General features: G+C 41.4%; 2 protein-coding genes across 7 annotated transcripts in view; both read left to right on the top strand.

Moving 5' to 3' along the window:
- Positions 1–296: 296 nt before the first annotated feature.
- On the top strand, positions 297–3,192 carry commd6 (COMM domain containing 6). Of its 2 annotated transcripts, none has more exons than XM_044365145.1 (7): positions 297–399; positions 1,163–1,221; positions 1,671–1,736; positions 1,826–1,902; positions 2,056–2,224; positions 2,302–2,454; positions 2,548–3,192. In XM_044365145.1, the coding sequence occupies exons 1-7, from the start codon at positions 372–374 to the stop codon at positions 2,596–2,598; spliced, it is 603 nt and encodes a 200-aa protein (XP_044221080.1). In that variant the 5' UTR covers positions 297–371; the 3' UTR covers positions 2,599–3,192. The 2 variants fall into 2 exon arrangements, with proteins under 2 accessions (XP_044221080.1, XP_044221079.1); XM_044365144.1 differs by lacking the exon at positions 297–399 and adding an exon at positions 406–679.
- Positions 3,193–3,264: 72 nt separating this feature from the next.
- Positions 3,265–17,655, top strand: part of tbc1d4 (TBC1 domain family, member 4) — a 31,714-nt gene continuing 17,323 nt past the window's right edge. Inside the window, exons 1-11 of one of the 5 annotated variants that reach the window (XM_044365138.1) lie at positions 3,265–5,123; positions 10,617–10,745; positions 10,844–11,081; positions 11,450–11,694; positions 12,809–12,898; positions 13,520–13,624; positions 13,766–13,898; positions 14,032–14,123; positions 14,305–14,415; positions 15,654–15,776; positions 16,337–16,396. In XM_044365138.1, the coding sequence (XP_044221073.1) occupies positions 4,725–5,123; positions 10,617–10,745; positions 10,844–11,081; positions 11,450–11,694; positions 12,809–12,898; positions 13,520–13,624; positions 13,766–13,898; positions 14,032–14,123; positions 14,305–14,415; positions 15,654–15,776; positions 16,337–16,396 (1,725 nt within the window). In that variant the 5' untranslated portion in view covers positions 3,265–4,724. The remainder of the gene's footprint in view (positions 5,124–10,616; positions 10,746–10,843; positions 11,082–11,449; positions 11,695–12,808; positions 12,899–13,519; positions 13,625–13,765; positions 13,899–14,031; positions 14,124–14,304; positions 14,416–15,653; positions 15,777–16,336; positions 16,397–17,655) is intronic. The other 4 variants (XM_044365136.1, XM_044365137.1, XM_044365139.1 and 1 more) reach the window with 4 other exon arrangements.

Here is a 17,655-nt window from a genome sequence, read left to right as displayed (position 1 = left end):
CAAAACCTCATAAAGATAAAAATACATGTTGATCCAATAGATGTTCTACAAAAGAACTCAAGAAATGAGTGTTATAAAATCCTATTTCAGTATCTTAGACTAATTATAACTAATACTAAATAATAACTAATTAGATTGAGAAGATATGAGTTTTTTTTTTTTTATGAATATTGCAAATGCTAGACATGCTGATCCACACTCCAGACCAGTTGGTGGCAGTAATGCACCAATTTGTTGTTTGCCAACTGCCATTAAACACCAAAGAAGAAGAAGAACTGTAATGACATAGAGCCGCCGGTCGGGGGCGCTGTTGTTCCGCTTTAGCTCAGCAGACTTTCACCATCAAACCTGCATCCCGATCGAGGAGGAAGATGCCAGCTGAAGCAGAGGAATCTCATGGTGGGGTTTTAACTTGCACTACAGTGCCTTTTTTAAAATGGACTATATTTAGACTACGAAGACCTTGTCTAAGGATAAGTGTGGCTTTTTACAGCACCGCACAATGCTCATTTTCCGGGATATCAATGCGGTAACTTTCTCGTTAGCGTTAGCTTGACACAGCAGCTAGCTAGGACACAATTAGCAGCGGTGGCTAACTTTATGTTGCGGCGGTGTTTAGTTGTCAGAGCCTATACACGCAAGTAATGTATGGCAGCTTGGGTTAGCGAGGTAAAACAAGGTAACAAGTGACTGGGAGTGTTTCGACGTTTGTGTCATCTGATTTATTCTTATTCCAGACACATGAATAGCTGCCCACTTCTTGGATTGAAATATCAATTATCAGGCTAATCGGGACCCCATACAGAGCAGTCTGCATATCACAGATGATTTCTGCAAAGATTTTTTTTCGAGTCAGTGAAGATTAATAGCGTGAGACTGATGTTTATTATTATATGTATATTGATAATAGTTTGTAATAGTTTTAAGTTTTGAAAATCGATTGTTAATAGATTATAAATTATATGAACTCAAGTTGGGGCTGCTTGCCCAGTGGTATACAGTCTGTAGTGGGAACCATGATTCCCATAGTCAGACTCATATGACATCGTGACAAAGTGAGCATTTTAAGACCTGTAACGTGATCATGTGGTCCAGGGAAGGATTTTTACTGTCTATGTGGGGAACTCTGTGATTCATGGATGGCATCACTTCTGTATTTAAGGTGTCAACAGAGTTGTGGACAACATCTGTAGGCTCTCACCAGATCTGTTTGCTGAATCAGTGAGTATGTTTTTTCTTCGAGATGTGTCTTATTACCACGCATTCCAAAAAAAGTCACATTTTTCTTTTTACGAATAGTCAATTTTGCATCTAGGATTACAGGCTAGCCCTCGATGAAAAGTAAGTAATATAAAAGTGTCTAGTAAAGATGCACCACACAAGTCAAACTTAATGTTGTTGAATCTGATATTTGTCATGTGCACATGGCATGCATGGAACAACTAAAGTAACGTGTAAGAACACAATCACAGTACTTTGAAGATTTATTGCATAATCAAGATGTTGTTGGGACGATCAAGAAATGATAGTCTCGGAATGTAAAATGCAAAATCATTATGTTCATTGTTGGGCTTTTAGCAGCTATACTCTGCACAGGGTGCACAGGATGTGGTGCTGTTGCCCCAGAGGCAATACTGTAGTTCTGATAACTAATCTTATAATCTCCACAGTGTCAGCACATTCTGAATTATCTTCAAGGGCAGACTGGAGGAGTAGATTCAGCTAAAATTTCTGATGTGAGTCAATATTTCCTTAGAATTGTTTTAACTTATAGTAACCCATCAAGTTCCTCTTTCGTGACTTGTTTTTATTTTGTCCTGGGTAGAGATTTCAGAGAGCTGGAGTCATACTTGACCATGAAGCACAACAGAACATTATCAGATTTCTCTTGTTAACATTCAGGTATCTTTCATTCTATTTTTTTGGTCTCTGAATGTGTTATTTTTTATACTATTTGATATCTCTTTATTCAGCCTGTCAAAAGGCTAACTCATACATAAAGAAGCACATTGTTGCAGTGTAAAGTGTGATGATAGCAGAGGTTTGTTTCGCCAGGTCAGCTGGGAAGAGCAACCTCTCTGGGGATGATCTTGTGTCGAAGTTGGAAGAAGGCAGTAACAAGTGGCCCAAAGCTTCCCTTCAGGTGGTGCACAGGTTATGGAGTGAACACGGTGCATTAGTCCACGCTCAGCAAGAGACGCAGGACATGCTCAGCATTGGCCAGGTAAGTCCACATAATGCAAATAATTTGTGCATCTCCAAGTACGCTGATGAGACTAAAATTGTCGTTTTGCTGTCTAGTTAGTGGACATACAGTGGAAGCTTGGCCTGGCAGTGAGCTCCGACACCTGTCGGTCTCTCAACTCCCCTTTTGTGTCTCTACTGCTGAAGATTGCGGAGCCCTCTGGACAGATCAGTCAGAGGTCTTTTGAGATGACCATCCCACAGTTTCAGGTCTGCACATGTTATGTTAATGTAGTTTTATTCAGTGCATTAATCATAATTTATTACTCACTGAATTTTGAGGCTATAATTTGCTCTTTGCAGAACTTTCACAAGCAGGTCAAGGAGATGGCAGCTGTTATGGAGACTGTATGATGGTTGCAAGCACTCCTAGGCATGTCTCGCTATTGCACAGAGCCACAAAGGAAGAGCAGCTTGATCCAGCTGTTTTTCTGCTGGCTGTATCAAAACATGGATACAAATGACTCCAGTCGTCAGTTGCTGGTTCTGCACTTCTGTTTTGATCATGAGCTCCTATGTGGTTTACTTTGAGGACCTCCAGCCTTTAACTTTGTACTTTTAAATAGTACAGAAAGAAAATACTTTTTAACAGTGAACACAGCCATTGTTTATGTCGCTGTTACATAATTTAATCAATGTTAAGAGATTGTGATTAGCTCACTATACAACATCCTTCCTGTGTCGTATCTGTTTGTGGTTATATTTCATATCTATATTGCAGTACAATTTGTTTGCAATGAAAAACATATTACGTTAAAATATCCACATTAACTGCTGTAGACTTCATGCTTCCTTTTAATGTCTCCATCATGAAGATTCAATGCTGTTTGTGTTATGCATACTATATGTTTGTAAGTATGTCTGTGCCTTTCTTTTACTTTTTCTCCATATTTACTTTGATGTTATGCAACAGTGATGCATAAAATAAATATTAAGTGTAAACCTTCATTGCATGGTTATTTAATCCCAACTTCATAGCCCAGAACAAGTTGAAGTAAACACAATTATACACCAAATCAATTTAATCCTGTAAGTTAGTGTCACTGTTTCCATCTAATTACTCTGTAAATGTAGAATCCACACAGAACTGAATCTGACCTACTTTTGTGTAATTTTATAGTCTAACAGCCTCTGAGCACTCTAGAGGGGAGTCCAGAGGGTCCACAGTAAAATGAGATATGCTTTAATTATGCACGATGCTTATTATAACCCAAGATCTCACTGATTGTTTTCACACAGTGATAATTCAATGTGATATGAAAACCCAAAGAACAAAAACAAAATATGTTTTTTTCAAAAGGGGGTCTCTGACCTGAAGTGTGTCTATTTAGTGGTCTATCCTGCAGAATGGAAACATGTCAGGACCCCTTCCAGCAGTGCAGTGAGTGTATTCTGCCTCAGTGAGGAGGTTGTATATGGCACAGTTACTATTTTTGGGATAGGTGGAGTTCTTGGAATTATGGCATTTGGTATGTGGGAACTCCTCTAGTGCACAAAGCGTATCATGTGATTTGAATCATCCAAAGCTATTATTCAGCACAACCTGCTTATACACTAAGAAGTGCTTTTTTTTTTTTTTAAACTAATCGTAATGATTCATTGTGTTGCCAATTTGGAAAAGCCAGGTCCTCAAGGCTCCTTTTCAGAACCTCCTGGGACACCTGGTGAAGGCACTTCGCAGGTAGATAGTATGATTTATGTCCGGGGGGGGGGACTCCTGCCGTAGGGTCTCAAAACACTTTCCACATTGCCATGAAAGAAGCTTTCCAGTTATTATGCTCAGTGGGGAAAGGTGGAGCCTCCTGTCCTGTCACGTTTCTCACAGCGGCTCTGCCCAGCCCACTCCTCCAGCAGCACATGGGATGGTTGGGCTCACAGCCGCTCCGCCTCCAAGACGCTGTGGAAGAAAGGATCAGAGTCGGAGGGAGGCTGCATTTAAAAGCGATAAACAAGCATCAATGTATGTACTCTTTAAATCTTCGAGAATGAAAAATGCGACGGCGGCAGCTATAAGGACGGGATTTTAGGGCTGGGGCTGTATTAATGCGCCGCCCTGTTATACCCTCAAGAAAGCGCGTCAAAAGAAATCTGGGCGACTTGTGTTTACACAGGAGCCATCCAAAGCCACGTTTTAGCAAGCAAGGTTGGTTGGGACAGTACAGTACAGGACTGTTTAGCTTCTGACTCACTGCCCATGCAAATGAATAGATGTTTTTGAGAGGTTTGGATGGCATGGACTGTCGGAGCTGATCGAGGCGAGTGCATGTTGTGCATGTATATTAATCGCCTTCGTTACACTGTATGAACTTTCACTGGACATGGAAACTGTTGCAAACTAGCCACAACTGCGCCTGGCCTCGGTTGCAGGGAGTGGTGCATCGGCATCATTTTTTTCATCTTTTTTTTTTTTTGGAAAAGTGGTCTTTTATTAGTCTCACATTGCTGCCTGTCAAAGAGCTTGTCGAAAAAGTGTTGTCAACATGGAGTGTCAGTCCGAGAGGGAGAGCAGCCCTCCGAAGTCAGACAGGAGGTTCCCCCTGACTTACGTCGGCTGGTCCTCGCTGGACAGGCGGACCACGCTGCCCATGCTACCGTGGCTGGTGGCTGAGATCCGGAGGAGAGGCGAGAAGGGCGATTGCGGCCCCGCCGTGCAGCCGAGAGAAGTTCAGCTGGTGCTCAACACCCCTTTCGTCAGATGTGTCCCCTCCAGCAGCAACAACTGCTCAGTCTTCATATTCGAGCACAAAGCACAGCTCATCTCTCGCTTCATTCACAACAGCAATGACCTCACCTATTTTGCCTATCTCCTGAGGGGCCAGCCGGACAACCCCGAGTCCGAGATGTCCTGTCACGTCTTTAAGGCACGTGACCCCAACCAGGTAAGACTGTCAAGCATCTAACACATGTGACATGACTCAGGTGCAACAGAGATGCACATCACACAGCTATGTAAAGAACAATAGACTGGGAAAATGCAACCAGTAGGCATCAGTGTAATCCACTCAAAAATATTATTGCAGGAATATTGCTACAGTAAGGGCACTTAATAAAACCTGAAGTGAGCTTGCAATGACCTCATATGCTCAAAAGTCCAGTTAAAACAATACCAGTCTTTCAGTATAATGTTTTCATGTTAAGGGGGTTCAAGTTAAAAGTCTCCAGGGTCCTTAACTATAAATCTATGATGTCATTCTTTACAGTGAGGCCCACACATCTACATTTTTTAATAGACTGACTTTAGCTTTAGGTGTTTTCTGTTCTCTTAGCTCGTCAATGACTGTTTTTGATTGTATTTAAATGTCCTTTTTATGGTGTGTTTCTTTTGCACTTTGTCTCAGTGTTTTTAATATTTTATGTAAAGAACGTTGTTGCTGAAATGTGCCTTTATAAATAGGCTAAACTTGCCTCGCCTAAACACAAAACAAAGAAACGTCCTGCAAACCGTCAGCTGGAATCTCCTTGAGGTGACAACTATGTCATTTAATCTTACAAACAGTAGATTAGTGAATGGTCCAAAACATGTTTGCTTTGGTATTATGTATTTAGGCCACCAGTCGTAGGGGATGATAAACAGAGCACCCTGGATTTTTGGCAAAGTTAATCCATCTCTGTGCTTCCCTCTTTAGGGGATCAGACATCTCTGGTGCCTATGATGTGACAGGCACCAGAGCTCCATTGGCACAATATCGAGTCAGCACATTTACATGCTGATCAGCATGCTACTCTTGAGTAATAACATGAAATGTTGAACACAGACTAAAAAAAAAATCAGGAAGGTGGTAGTCAGTGTTCGAAAATCAATGCGTAGTCATACATTTTGGTCTCAGCTGACATGCAGTGTTGGTCTTACTGTATGTCTCAGGCACTGTGCTCAAGAGCTCACCCCAGTGGCACTGATATGTGTGTGTGTGTTTGCTTGTGTGTGAGAGTTTGCGGTAGTAAGAGAAAGTGCTTAATCCATATTTTTTGTGTTTATACTGTACATGAATCATGTGACCACAGGACCAAGCCGATTCTTCACATGCTGTAAGGCAAGCTGTAGTCTTTTGCACTTGTTCATGTTATTCCCGTGTCCCTGTTGAACCAGGAAACCCTCACATATATTGTTCACAAATGTGCACGAGTTGTATCATGTTTCCTGTGTTATGTGCGAGGCCCGAGCAAGCTGTTTGTCTGCTGGTGAAAGCTGAGAGTGGAAGAAGCAACAAGTTTTGAGGCAGATGCACTTTCGAGGTGTCTGGCCTCTCTGCTGGGATCTTGGAAGTGTTTGCAGCAGTCCGAGAGGCAGCTTGAACATACCTCACTCAGCGTTATTACGCAACAGAAACTGGTTTGGCAACCAGCAGCTAGCAACATGTGCAAGGTGGACCATGTGGAATGCATGGCTCATTCTACCAGTAGACTTTCGCTGTGTGCAACACCCTGCTGCAGTTAGTGTTAATGATTTGATTATTTGCCAAGTATTTCCTGTTTACAGGCATACAGGGATTTTCTCTTGGCCCCAAATGAGTTTGAAGATGTGATGAATAGTTTCATGTTTTCAAATCCGTTCTTAGCAGCAGACATGATAGGAGAACATTGTGTAAAGCCTGAGACCTCCGGCATCTATTGATATGATGTGAAAAGTTGAAATGAAATGACACTCATGGTGTCTTGCGGAGCAGAGAGGGTTAGTCTGCTCACATGCAGCTCATCAACTCAGATAGTCTATGCATAAACATGGAATGTCTCATTGCGTGTGTTCCTTTGTTTGACAGGTCGGGTATGTAAAATCTAGTTAGACTTCCTCAACTTGAAATACAACTTCACTCCTCATATATATATATATATATATATATATATTATAAAAGTTTTTGATCTAGCCATGTTTGGTTATATATAAATTGTAGCCAATCTGGCATTTATTGCTTGATTGGTTTTTCCATCGCTTGGTGTATCCTTTAGCAACAGACAGTAGAGCATATTTTGACAGAATAATATATCAAATCCTGAGCTGCAGTTAACACGAGTTAAACAAACACTGTCATTTAGAGATTAATTATAACCTTTTCACCCAGCTCAGAGTCTGGGACACTTATTTACATCTTCAAGACAGCAGGCGCAAATACAACACTGACTCAAGTGAATTGTGCCATTATCAAACCAACTATAGACAATCAGAGCCTGCATAATATAAACCGTAGGCCTGTGTATTTTCCACCTCTGCTCCGAGTTGGAAGTGGACCACAGTGGAATCTCTCGCTGGGTGACCCTCTGCTGTCTAGTGGGTGCTGTTCATCATTCAGTGACTTGTAGGACACACTCATGAGCCAAGTCAGGGCAAGAGTGACATGCTTGTCTTGGCTGTTAAAGTCAAAATCCTAGTCAAGGATGAAAAGTTATTATTTTCTGCTTGTCAGCTTTATACAATGTGTAATTTAAAAACATTTAGAACATCCCGCAGTGTTATGGAGTATTATTAAACAAAAACAGGATATGTTTTCAAGACTCTTCTATTGAAAAGTGTTGATAAGCGTGTTGAGTCACACCTGTGCTAGCATAGGTTTGCCAGGCAGGACAGGTGGCTTCCTACAATAGGCCCTTATATCTGATCAAACAGTATCTGGTACATAGTTGTGCTGTCCTGTCTGGGAAGATTCTGATTTTTGGTTGCGAAAAAAAGTGTATATAAGCAGGAGATGGATAAGTGTGTTTAGTCACTTTCTGTCACTGCTGTCCCACACATTGTTACTTTCAGTTATGGTCCTGCTATGTGTTAAGTTGACATGACTTGTCTTGCTTTGTTTTGAGTTGGGACATGAACTTTGTTAAACTGCGGTCTCTAGTTTGACCTCAGGCAGATGGAAAAGCACTGGGACGACATCATAGCTATAGTGAGGTGCGGCTGCAGACACGGGACAGCAGTAACCTGCTTTAAGGACCAATCCTTTTTAGAAAGTCGTTCCTCCAGCTGAACAAAGACAGACATGTGCACTGAAGCAACAGCATTTGTCCAAGTTTATACTTGAAGTTATATTAATAAGCCACAGAATTCTACCAGATGTTTACATTTCATAAGACTTTCACTGATTGAGTCTTGCTTCGTACTGGGTTTGCTGTCTTTAATTTATTTTGAGTAACTTTGCAAAAACATCCGTTTATCACTTTTATCTTAAAAACATGCATCATGAATGCATTGAAATAGAGAATTATCTCCCATTCCCTTGTGTGTTTCCATCCTTATCTTGTATTGACACAATGATAACCTGTGTGTCTCTTAAAAGAAGTCTAATTAGGCCTAATCACGGATGCTGTGGGCGAGTGTGTGGGGCCCTCACTGTTTCCCAGTGGTTTGCCTTAATGGTGCTGATAAGGGCAACAGAATTATGTGCCAGCTACTGTTTGATCAGATATAAGGGCCTATTGTAGGAAGGTTTGACATAACATGGGCCAGTGCTCAGGACTCTACCAGCTCAGAGGGGACAATCCTCCTGTTTGTTTTCTCCTAAGCTCTAAATCTGCACTCAGCTGCAGGTGTTTATGTAGACAGGCTTTGGATCACAACCGGTGTCACTGATATTGTCTGATAGAACACAGGCTATGATGGGTGAAGGTCAGATATGAAAACCACCTTGAAGAAAACTAGAGTGGGTGGACATGTTTGAATAGATTACCAGTGAAAAAAGCACATGGCTTCCCTCTGTTCCCTAACAGCACTGCTTGTCTGTGCCTGTCTCCACTCAAGGAATGAGCACCGTTACTGACTCTGTATTAGGTTGACTACAAATAATTAATCAGATCAAATGGTGCTGTGGCGTCATCTTACTCATGTATAATCCAGCAGCTCATTTAAATGTTAAGACAACACTGTCATTTTTTTCCCTCAGTGACAAAGTGACGCAGGACGTTGGCCTAATTGCGTGACAGAGCGGACAGTACAGGCCCTCCGAATTACCTTGACCTCCTAGTGTCCACACCGGCTCCTCCTACGCAGAACTGCTTTTTTTTTTTTTTTTTCGTGAGACCAGTTTGATTTCATGTGCTGTTTGTTTTTTTTTCCACCCCTGGTAAAAGATGGAAACATGTTGTAGCCCTTTGGTTCATGATTCTTTGAAAGTCTTCGAAGATTCTTGGAAAATAAGCCAGCTAACACTTGGAAAATCAATAATTTCACAGATCAGAGTTTTGAAGACACGGCTGTGTATGTGTGGCCAACCACACACACACCACCTGCCCTCTTCCTCGTCTCAATACAGCTCTCTGTCAACAGCCGCGCACAGCTCAACTCGGGGGGAAGGCAGGCACTTGGAAAATGGGGCTTTAAAATAGCTCATGTGTTCACGGCAGCAACATGGCAGACATCAGGCAAAGTATCTGATCTGTGTCTCGTAGATGAAGTAGCTTTTATGAAAAGCAGGATAAACTTACTCCCCATTTCTATCCTGTTGTTTTGGTCACGCCTCCTGAAATAAGACCGATGCATTTCTGTTACATAACTTTCCTCTGTCTCCATTAAAAATATATTTGCACAACAGTCACTATGTAACTTTTTTTTATCAGTTATGATAGGAGATGTGTGCAGTGTGCAAGGCCACTGTTTGTTTAAGCGCTCATTGTTGTCTTAAACGAGGTATTTGGCTGACCTTGGTGGTAGCCCTTGGTTCTGGGCGCTCTTACAGTTTAGAGAACTGGAACTCAGAGGCTTGTTGTGTCTGCTAAAAGTATTGATGCTGCAATCGTTCAGTGCCCTCTGAGTTCACAAGTGTCTCAAGACAAGAGGGATGGATTGGCTTCACATTACCAAGTATTGCTCAAGATTGACATTGTCTGTCATGACTTGTACTATTTGTTTAGTTCCCTTGGATGCAAGTTATCAAAACATATTTCCTGCACTGGCTGCTCCTGCAGGTGTTCAACAAGGTGCAGGTGCTGAACACAGTAGAGCAGAAACAAGCTCAGTGACCTTCAAGTCTCTGATTTCTTCCAACACTCTTGTTTTGTCTTCTGTGGGCGTTCCCTGGCCTCCTTCCTTACTTCTGGTCACCATTGTAGTGTTTGTCTGTTGTTTACCAGCCTTTGTTAGCTCAAACTTCAAATTGTACCCTTTTTTTTAAAAAACCTTGAATTCTTTAAAGTTGCAACATGCAGTCGGGTCATGTCAGCTAAACATAGTTTTACTTGTTTGTCCATCATACATTTATGTCCATTCTAGGTAATTAGGTTATTGCTATTGATGGTATTATGTCTATCTCAGTTACATTGAGTTATGTTATTCTCATGTTGCTGAAGAGAAAACCTCCTCCTGTTTGTTTCCAGTTCACTTCCCTTTCTCTTTTGTTATGGTTTTCCTTTTTTAGTGTCATATCCCTTTGTTCTACTCTCCTTTCTTGTAGGTTCCTGAGGTGGTCAGCAGTATTCGCCAGGTGTCCAAATCGGCCCTAAAGGAAGACACCAAGCCCAAACAGGAAACTGATGAAGCCTTCTACAACTCCCAGAAGTTTGAAGTACTTTATTGTGGCAAGGTAGTAATCTGTGGTTGAGTGTTTCAGATAGGAAATGTTTTCATTTGACTTGGCTTGTGAAATAATGCCATTGAATTACAAAAAAAAATTTTTTCCAGGTGACAGTCGGGCATAAAAAGGCTCCGTCCACCCTCATCGATGACTGTATCGATAAGTTTCGTCAGCATGAGGTTGAGCGCAAGCGCCTGCGCCTGCTCAACGGCCAGCGAGGGTCCTCAGAGAGCGCCCCTGTGGAGTTCATCATGGGGGGAGAAGGAGATCCACTCTCGTCTGTTCTGAATCAGAGTTTAGAAGACCCGGAAGGCCCTGGAGTGGAGGACGTGACCGGAGGTGGAGGTAGGAGCCTGTTGCAGATAGAAGATTAGGATGAATAGCTTTATTGAAATGATGCACGTGTGCACAGCTACGGTAGGAACAAAGGATCAAAGCTGAACCAGCAAGAGCCTGTAGGCAGTGTTTATAACACATAGTTTAACTTTCATGTTTGCCTTCATATGAATTTTTAAGTGGTCAAGATAAAATGGTTAAACCTGTCTGACTGGTTGTGTGGTGACCTCATGCACCAATAAGAATAACAGCCAGAACTATAAAAGTAAGACCCAGGTTGTAAAAAAAACAAACAAGCAAACAAAAAGAATTCAAGAAGTGCCAGGTACGTTGAATTAAAGAAAGAGACGAGCGTGTCTTTGCCGTATGTGTTGCAGGTAAAGGCCTCTCCAACAGTGCCAGTCAGAGCAGCCTGAGAGGAGCGTTCCCCGAGTGCATCCTGGAAGATTCTGGATTCGAGGAGCCGCAGGAGTTTCGTACGCGCTGCAGCAGCCTGGCAGGGAGTCTGCAGAGAAAGCCGGGGGAAAATGTCCTCATGGCTCCCACACGCCGCAGACACTCTAGCGCACCGAACAACGTCCAACCATCTGATGCGGACAAGAACCGCACCATGCTCTTCCAGGTAGAGGAAATGGAATTTAAAAAAAAAAAAAACACTGGACTGTGCTTCTACTGCTGTGTCTTAGCCTCAGAATGAGTGTAGCGGCTCAGAGGTCTCTTATCTTGGAGTCCAGCTGACTGTGGGCACTGAGTCCGTTAGTAGAACACTGAGGATCTTTATCATAACAGCAGTGTTCTCTCCATTAAAACCTGCAGCTTTGTAGGCACTTAAATGCTTTTCCAAGACCAGGAGATCAGTTGTATTTGAATTACAGTTATTTGCAGCAAACTCAAAAAGAATGAGTTCTATGTGTGATCACAGTATGGATGGAGAACACACTATATGCGTTTGTAATTATATGTTATACGCTTTAGATTTACTCCAAAATTAAAGCTGATGTCAGGTTTATGGGCAGAATTCTATATATACCCCCTTTTGTCAACGAGATGGATGGATGTTTTTTAGTCGCTCAACTGCCGACAAATCATAATTTGGCTTGAACAACTTTCAACAATTTGTCACACGAGAAAACCAAATGCTGGCTTTCTTCAGCGCTGTTTGTCACCGAAAACCTCTCTACATTTAGTCCAACGTCTTTGGTTCTCCCCGCCGCAAATCATTTTTATGTGCATGTCGTAGCTGACAGTTATAATGCGCTAGACTAGCTCAGCCTTGTGTTACTGCTTCAGTTAAAGAGGCTGTAACTCCTAGAATTTGTGACTGCAGCGCTACTCCTGTGAAAACAAAAGGCCGCGGCTTTATGAAAAGCATGCGGGACTGAACAGTGAGCCAGCTGCCATTCCTCACACACCATGCCCATTTCCTCATGGCGCTAAATTTAACAACTAGAGCACAACGCTCAATACGATACTCAACTTAGCAGTCAATTATGGGAAAAATCGTTTGTGCAGACTTGTTGACCTTGATTTTGAGCATGTGGTGTTTATGTTTCTCATCGAATGGGCCTCAGAATAGTTAAAGTCCTTGTCATGAGATACTTGACAGTGATATCTTTGTCTTAAGTGATAGCTGTGATCTACATAAAGTAGGAAGATATCATTATTTTGTGTGGTAACACTTTATGTGTGTGTTCTTACATGAATCTGTTTTGACCAAATACGCTTGTGTTTCCCAGGTCGGGCGTTTTGAAATAAACCTCATTAGTCCAGACAGTAAAACAGTGGTGCTGGAGAAGAACTTCAAAGATATCTCATCTTGCTGTCAGGTTGGTTTATTTTTACTTTCTGTATTTTCACTAAAAGTCCCTCTCTCATGTCTCAGCTGCAGTTGTAGCCAGAGAATAAGCTCAGACTGATTTTTGCACCATTATTTCTAGATATCCAATACATTAGTGCCCATTTTTATAGTACAGCAGGCTTTTTTTTTGTTCTATCCTTAATTCAGAGGCAAATTACATCTTCATCGTTAATGTAGAAATGTGTCTTTAAACAGACAACCAACATAAAGATAATGTACTGTCTGCTGTGAGCAAAGAGGCCATTTTACTAATCGAAAGAAAAATGGAAATGGAGAATGTAAAGAGCCATTATGATGCTGCAGTTTTATCATTTTCTCTTTCGTAGTCATTTCTCTCATATCATTATATTTATTATCATAATATGTACAGCTTATTTTTGCTTTTTACATATTTTTTAAATTTTCCTGCATTGTGTTGCTTGTTGACTGTGCTGCTGTACGTGTCTCTGCAAATTGCCCCCCAGGCACAAATAATGTGTTTTGAATGAATTGAATTGAATCATTTATATTGCTGGACTGAATACAAAGACCCAAAGGTATTTGCCTGTACCTGCTGCCATTTATTCCGGTTTCCTTTGTCTGGATTTAGGGTATCAAGCAGACCGACCATTTTGGATTCATCTGTCGGGACCCATCAGAGTCTGGTCCCAGTCAGTATGTGTGCTACGTTTTCCAGTGTGCCAGCGAGTCCCTGGTGAGTCACATGTGATGTGAAAGACAATTATTTCAGCTTTTGCTCATCACCCAATATGTTTATTTTAATCTCTACAAACCTCTCTGTGTCGTCTGTGTGTGTGTGTGTATGTCTGGCCCCGTGTTTAACTTGATATGTCAGGTGGATGAGGTGATGCTGACCCTGAAGCAGGCCTTCACTACAGCAGCAGCCTTACAAAGCAACAAGACCCAGATCCAGCTGTGTGAAGCTTGCCCCATGCATGACCTGCACAAGCTCTGTGAGCGGATTGAAGGTAAGTCACTTGAACTCATACACACATCTTGCACTTCTCTCTGGCTCGACTCATGAATATATTGATGCACGGGCTGTTTCTCAGAGTTAAAGCAAGATAAAAGCACACTCCTTGTTTCCTCATCTGTTTCTAGGTCTCTACCCACCCAGAGCAAAGCTAGCCATCCAAAAATATCTCTCCCAGCTGACTGACAATGAGCAGGCTGAGATTTTCGAGCGAGTTCAGGTAAGGTTTGGCTTTACTCAGAAAAAGCACGCCTCCCCAACGCCCCCCGGAAAATTAGTGACATGTTAACAGTATTTGGTGATAGATTGCTAGAAACAGTGTATTTTTAGTGATGCTGCATCTGCGTCAAAGCAGTGTGTTTTTTTTCCATCTTGTGTTCTGAGTCTTTGTGTGTCTGCAGAGGTTGAAGCCAGGATCAGACCAAGAGGAGAATGAACTGGTGATTCTCCATCTTAGACAGCTGTGTGGAAGCAAACAGAAGTCCCACCTCCACATTGGAGAGACCCCTCAGGTGAATACATAACCTTGTAGATGACAACATTTTAATTGTAACTGCAAAAGTTGTGATACACTCCTATATCACAAAAGCAGAGATGAACCTCACACACATTCACAGCTGTAGAGTATTTTTTGAGGGTTTACAGTTAACTAAAAGAACTAAAGACATTTTCAGTAAAGAGAACAGTAAACAGCAGGTATCAGTATGATACAATTGCACTGGATTATATGCTGTGTCATTTCCTGTCAATCCTTCAAATTAGAGAAGGCAATCTAGCATGGGAATGGTGGACTCTGCCACCACTACAGATAAAACGACTATGTACTAGTGAGATGATTACTGAATGTAAATACATTGAATGGCTATTGCAGAAAAACATGCACACCATAAAAAATATTAAAAAATGGGTTTTAATTTCATGAAAATTATGATTTTAACTTAATTTAGAAAGACAATTCAGACCATAAAGATTTCAGAAATGATTAAGTGTAGAACAACACAGAAGTCGATGTGTCTCAGCTCTCTAGACCTCTCCTCCTCCAAGGACTTCTTATTCTAAGGTTTTTGTAAGTTTTTTTTTTGTTGATAAAGCAGCAGTTTTAAATAGACAAGGTTGTGGAAAAGATTTTAGTTTTAAAAAAATCTGATGACGACATAATTATTAACCCCAAAATAAGACAACAGTCAGGTTGGTTTTTGTCTTGGTGATGCAACTTTTCTGAGCGATGGTAAGGTTGCATAGGATTTACAATGACAACAAATGTGTTTTAAGAATTTTAATTTCAGCTATCAATAATCAAAGCTCAGCTGCTATCCCAACTGTAAAATTCATCACCTTCTGTGGGGATGAATAATGTTCCAGGAACATACCTAACCTCATGCTGTTAGGAAAGCAAATGGAAAAGTTTCGAAATATGGTTATCGATTGAATTATTGTTACATTCCATAAGTTGCTTGACGGGGAAAAACAACATTTGAAGTATGAATGGGTGAGGAATTATTACTCAAGCATGATCTAGCCTGAGGGATTGTATGTTAAATATTATAATTCAAAAGGCAAGACTTCAAAAACAATTCCAGTATTATTAAAGCTCCAAGCAGCTGTAGACTCGTCCTCTTGGACACGTGGTTCGCTACTGTACGGGTGCACAGAGTTCAAACTTACCATGGAAGTCATTGCGGTCACATTTTATCTAATATTTCTGTGATGATTTGTCATCATATGTCTGTTCATTGTTGTCGTCTGACAGAATGCAGCAAACAGCTCGGCAGCAGGAGACGGCGCAGCCACCAGCAGTCGCTTCAAACTTGATATTCTCAAGAATAAAGCTCGCACCTCCCTCACCAGCTCTCTGGAGAACATCTTTGCAAGGGTGGGTCTGAACAGAAAGGTTTTTTTTTTTTCCAATGCATTTTCTTTCCTGCCCCTCCTTTATTTTGGAATTTAATTTCCTGTTATTATTTCTTCACCATTTCAGATTTTTCTCTTTGTCTAAGTTTATCCCCGTTTTTGTCTTGTATTTTTCCACAGCAGACAGAATAAAGCCACTGTGCTATGAAACCTTTATGTGTCTCCCTGCTCTCCCTTTGTATCAGTTGCTGTTTCTGTGTCATTATCATCCAGGGGATTTGGATTGACCCATATCTGCCAGTGAGACAGCAGAATAATTCCTTGGTAGAAGGATCCAGGCAATCTGAGACCTCTGCTGCCATCTGTTATTGTCTCAGAGAATTAGATGAAATATCACATTGTAAATGTTATCAAGTCAGGAAACATGTTTTTAATTGCTTGTCGATGTTTTACTATAATACCAAGTTCTTGTTTTGTCAAAGGCAGTTGTTACAGATTTTAAAACTCATATGTTTTTTAAAAAAAAATCTTTTTTCTATTTCCAGAGCTTGTTTCATATTTTGTAATCACCTCTGTCACCAGGGCGCCAGCCGGATGCGGGGCCGTTTGGGAAGCATGGGAAGCATGAGCAGTTTTGAAAGAGTAAGTGTCCTTGAGGGGGAACATGACAATTCCCAGAACTTCGCTCCGGGGGGCTCTGGGAATTCTCACTTTTTACCCAGTGGCTTTTAAAAGCATGGGATAAACTGGTGTTCACTTTAAGTAGTAAATGTCAGTGTCAGTAGATGCAAGGCTGCCCACTGTGCTCCTCTCACATGGGGACATGTTGCCAAGCTGCATTAATCCCACATAGTTAAACGGTGAAAGCTGCAGTGGTCAAAAACAGTACAGTACAGCAGGGAGTGTGTTTACAGAACTGTCAGTGAACCTTTCGGGGTTGTCGGCTCCGCTGCGTCACTGCTGTGCAGAATGTGGAGTGAGCGTGTGATGGAGTCCTTCTGACACCCCATCAGTCATGATGGAGTTAAAGCAGAGATGTGCAACTCATGATATTATTAAACACACAGAGACATGAAGTAGACCCTCCCATGGCTCGGAATATTTCTAGCAATCACATGACTTTTACTTAGCCTGTTGCGTTGCATTCATGTCATGTCAGATTAATGAAAATATGAATTGCCAAGTGGTAGCTCCAAATAGGATGTGTGAGGATTTTTATAAGCTGCTATGTCTCCTACTTTCATTAAATCCACCAACACTAGCTGTTGCAGATATGAAAAATCAAATCAATTATTCAGAGTCTCAGTGATCTTATAACGAGCAACTCATGTTGTGAATTTTATACTATAAGCAAGTATCATGAATATGTCGTCCTGTTGTTATCATAACCAGAATTAAGAGACATTATTACATGTGAGTATATGTGTATAAGGAGCTCACCTGTGCTCCTTGTTGTTATGTGTTTGAAGGTCAGAGGTATGTTGTTTGCCCTGTGTTTAAGTCATTAAGTAGTCATCTGGGGATTGTGTCAGGATGCCGCCGATGTCCTGGCAAGCAGGAAATCGAAGTCAGGATGTCCAGTTTGTGCTTCTGCTGAGCCAGGCCTCTCCAGGCTTCCTCTTCTTAGTCCTGTCAAGAGAAACAACATACCACACAAGTGTGATCTGAACCACTTAATCTTATCAGCATTTCCTAAAATATACAAATCATAATTAAACCAATTAGCTGGCACCGATGACATGATTTACATGTGTGCAATGTGTTAAGCAGTTCAAGGGATTCATCAAATGAATTGTTTGAGATAGTGATAGTACTTTAGTGTTTTTTTTCCCTCTATGCACATCAGAAAAGGCTGTGCAACTATCGCTGCATTTCCCCTGTCATGTCAGATCTTAGTGAGG

The sequence above is a fragment of the Thunnus albacares genome, chromosome 11 (genome assembly GCF_914725855.1).
Source record: "Thunnus albacares chromosome 11, fThuAlb1.1, whole genome shotgun sequence".
NCBI classification, from domain to species: Eukaryota; Metazoa; Chordata; class Actinopteri; order Scombriformes; family Scombridae; genus Thunnus; species Thunnus albacares.
The sequence above is the reverse complement of the archived record's forward strand: the minus strand, read 5'-3'. Positions and strand labels throughout refer to the sequence as shown.